The 4,107-nt window shown below is 36.2% G+C and overlaps 1 protein-coding gene across 1 annotated transcript; it reads right to left on the bottom strand.

Moving 5' to 3' along the window:
* Positions 1-364: 364 nt before the first annotated feature.
* On the bottom strand, positions 365-2,618 carry LOC120355800 (integumentary mucin C.1-like). Its single transcript, XM_039444507.1, has 2 exons — positions 1,877-2,618; positions 365-1,280 (listed from the first exon to the last, which is right to left on the bottom strand). The coding sequence occupies exon 2, from the start codon at positions 1,255-1,257 to the stop codon at positions 646-648; it is 612 nt and encodes a 203-aa protein (XP_039300441.1). The 5' UTR covers positions 1,258-1,280; positions 1,877-2,618; the 3' UTR covers positions 365-645.
* Between the last annotated feature and the right edge of the window lie 1,489 nt (positions 2,619-4,107).

The raw sequence follows: 4,107 nt of genomic DNA, 5'->3' as shown, positions 1-4,107 counted from the left end.
TGCATAAAGATAAGTTTATCAGAGTAGGATGATTCCTATTGTATTGAATGACTAACAGTATAGGATGTAATTTATGCTTTATCTCACACCTTGTGCTTACTCTAAAAGTTGAAGGTTGTATGGAATAAAATGTGCAACAATTGTGGTATTACTTGATGTTTATTTACAGTGTATGCATGAAAATATATATATATATATATATATAGTGCACAAGGAAAGCGGAGTTCTCACTGAAAATGAAAAACTGGTGGATTGATAAAAAGAACAAGAAAAACAAAAAATGAACCAAATTTTGCTCAGCGTCTTCCATCTGGGAGCTTGACGGCTAATAATAATAATAATAATAATATATAGTGCACAAAGATAATATTTCAGTCCAATATATCAAGAACTATCCAATGATACAAATCTCCTAGTCGATTGCTTATTTCACAAAATCCTCTGCTGAACATGAATTTCAAGATGACTGCTCCCTCGCATAGATCGGTGCAGCAGCTTGATACTTCAGCATCGTGGAAGATGTATGTCAATGTCTTCAAGAAGTTTTGAGCCGTTCCAAACGGTTCAGGCAGGTCCTTATCTCCAAAGTTTAGCAATGGTTGTATGATCCATTGGTTGCTGGTTACTAGTAGACAGTCTCCACTCTCACACATGTCTACTTGCTCCACTGCAGGCTGATGTTGTTACTGGGTCTGGCACAGTGGTAGGAGTTGTAGTAGCAGCAGTACTAGTTGGAGTAGTACTAGCGGGAGTTGTAGTGCTAGCAGGAGTTGTAGTACTAGCTTGAGTAGTTGTGATGATAGCAGCAAGAGTTGTTGTAACAGTTGCAGTACTCACTGGAGTAGTAATAACAATGGATGCTTGTTCTTCACAGTACGGTGCACAGACCTCAACTGACCTTACAACAACCACTTCCAGAAAGTCCAACGATGTGAATGTAGGGTGAAGACAGGTGTGCAGATTGTATACGCAGTGGACTCGTTTGCAGAGAGATCCCACCACAGCTCGTTCCCCAGCCATATTCATGTACCAGTCTCTGATATCAATGTACATTTGATCGATTGCTGACTGATTACCATGTAGAGCAGGAATCCCTGATGTTAGCAGGCACTGTTGCATATGATGGATGTTTGATGTATCCAGTCCATGTTCCCTTGAAGTGAGAAATTCCTGTGTCCTGTACTTTGGATCCAATGCACTAGCACTGAGTAGTAGCATAAGGTAGAGTGCTGCTTGGTACATGCTTGTAGCCACCATGATTGAAGAATGATGATTGATAGCTGAAACATGAAAACTTTCATGTTGAATCATATTTCAACAAAAGATATCCATCGTGGTGTAATGGTTTACAAACAATTACACCTACACTACCTACCTACCTACATTCCTTAACCCAAACATCTTACATCCCCATATATACAAAGAAGATTCGAACCCAAGTCCTTATGAATAATTCAAACCCCGAGTCCTCTAGAATGGAAAGCAGAAGTGCTAACCACTACACCACGGTGGATATCTATTTACTTGTTGTTTATTATGTATACTTTAACAAATATATCCAAGCTCATTACAGCTTCTAGTGAGCTGTAAGTGAACAGTGACTGAACAGTTACTGAACAGTGACTGATCAGTAATTGAACTGACTGACTGACCACTGAGTGAACGACCCCCAACCATGCTCCTGCATGACCAACTTGAGCTAGAAAGATAGGTCCCCCATTGATGCCTCTAATGCTGGTAGGCGTGGCCATTATTCTCATTTAGGATAATGATGAGGAGACATCTTACTTAAAGTCTCCCACACAAAGTATTCATCAAAATGGATCTTTTAGAATAATAACCAACAATAATAATAAACAATATAGATTGTACTTACTTTGCTATTCACTAAAAACTGCACTGCACTGCCATTTCACAGTAACATCGGCTGTATGGAAAAGTCAGAATAACCATTTGATCATTGCTGCAGAGGTAAATTGAAGCATGTGGGAAAATCAAAGTCATTGAATCAAGAAAGTTCTCCAAAGATTTGAATGGTTCACAATTTTCTTTTCTATACTCAAACAGTAACTCCACAGTCCACCTGGTGATCATGGTAAAGATGCAGAAACATGAAGATCCATGATTATGGAATGATAACATTCACTTACTCCATTCTTTTTTATATTCATACCTTGCTCACTAGTGGGATGGCATCATCGGATATCAATAGAATGTGTATATCCAAATATTGAACAGTCTTCAGGTAAAATATTACATAATAAAACATTCTCATACTAGAAGTTTTATTTTGATAGTTGATAGTATGTTCAAATCATATGATAGTACTCATGAATTGATAGTACTTCCAGATGATACCAGCTTTTGACTGATACTAGCTTCTGGTTGATAGTACGTTCAAATCATATGATAGTACTCATGAATTGATAGTACTTCCAGATGATACCAGCTTTTGACTGATACTAGCTTCTGGTTGATAGTACGTTCAAATCATAGGATAGTACACATGAATTGATTCTTCTACAAGATGATACAAACTTCTTTCTAGTTGTTGGTTCAAGTGAATTGATGTCCTAGAACCTACCTTGAAGTAGTGGTGGAATGAAAGATCAACCGATTTGAAAGTACTCCTGAGTTGAACCATCAAATGAATTGATGTCCTAGAACCTACCAGGATGGTTCATCGCCATCAAATGAGTTGAAAGTACTCCTGAGTTGAACCATCAAATGAATTGATGTCCTAGAACCTACCAGGATGGTTCATCGCCATCAAATGAGTTGATAGTACTCTTGAGTTGAACCATCAAATGAGTTGAAAGTACTCCTGAGTTGATGGATCAACTGAGTTGATGGCGATGAAGCATCCTTTTTACACTACTAATAATTATTCAAACACGTTGAAATTATCACACAATTCATAATACGTTACGTTTGTATCATAATATTCTCCTACTGAAGTGATTAAATGAGATATCAATTATGTTAATAATTCCTACCACCTCATTGCAACGCTCCTCGTTCTTTAACTCCTGTGAATAGTTTTGCGTTAATTCAATAGTTTCATTTCAAAGTTTCATCTCAAAGTAGTCTAATTTTCAATATAAGCGAATACTCAAAGTGATGAAAATAGATAACATTTCTGAGGTATTTAAAGATATTATCCTTGACTTGAGAATAATCATGTCTGCAAGACTTGAAAGACTTTTTAAAGGAAAAAGGAATATGTTCAATTCTTTAATTCAAATCATTATAATTTAAACATTATGGCCCGGTTGCACAGAAACCTGTTAAGCTTCTATAATGATTGAATGCCAAGAGATCTTATCGGAGGTTGCGTTTTTGGATAGGAGACTTCTCTAATAATTAGTTTTCGTGGAATATTCTATTTTTGTTAAGATTGATCGGGCTTTCGTGCAAACGGGACTAGATATTTTCAAGTGAACAACCTACAACATTATTCGACAAATAAAATTCAGGAATAATTGTTTGACATTATTTACAAAGTCTGGAGGTGATACAGTTGGAGTGTTGAAGCTTTGATGTGGGACATTTCATTTTTCAAGTTGGAAATAAACATTATGAGAGATAAATCCAAATCAACGAGAAAAAAAATAGAATTTGAATACAAAGCCCATATCACAAACTATATGCAAACCCGTACACTCAAACTGTGTTCATATGAATGATGTGAATATAGTCAGGTCAGTTGAAAAAGTTTATAGATAGAGAAAAGATGAATGGATGAAATAGTTCCTATTCTCAAAAATCAACATGTTACAAACACTCGAACTCCAAATTTTACAAGAATTTCATAGAATAGTAATTTCCTCACCTGGGAACAAGTCAAATCGTTTATTATCACATATTAGTAGGATAATTTTTGTAAGCTTTAATTTTGTATTCGACAAAAATTTCCGAGAGACGCATATTGCTCGATATATATAAGCATCTGTTCTATTCCTCAATTCAAATCATCATAATCTTTACATTATGGCCTGGTCGCACAAAAGCCTGTTATGTTTCAATAACAAAAGAACAAAATATGGTACTTTCAAACCACCCCCACCGTCAACCCCTTGGCACATGGGGTAGAGGTGAGGATAAGTT

This window comes from Nilaparvata lugens, unplaced genomic scaffold (genome assembly GCF_014356525.2).
Source record: "Nilaparvata lugens isolate BPH unplaced genomic scaffold, ASM1435652v1 scaffold4843, whole genome shotgun sequence".
Taxonomy (NCBI): domain Eukaryota; kingdom Metazoa; phylum Arthropoda; class Insecta; order Hemiptera; family Delphacidae; genus Nilaparvata; species Nilaparvata lugens.
Note: the sequence above shows the minus strand (reverse complement) of the source record. Positions and strands in the feature narration are given on the sequence as shown.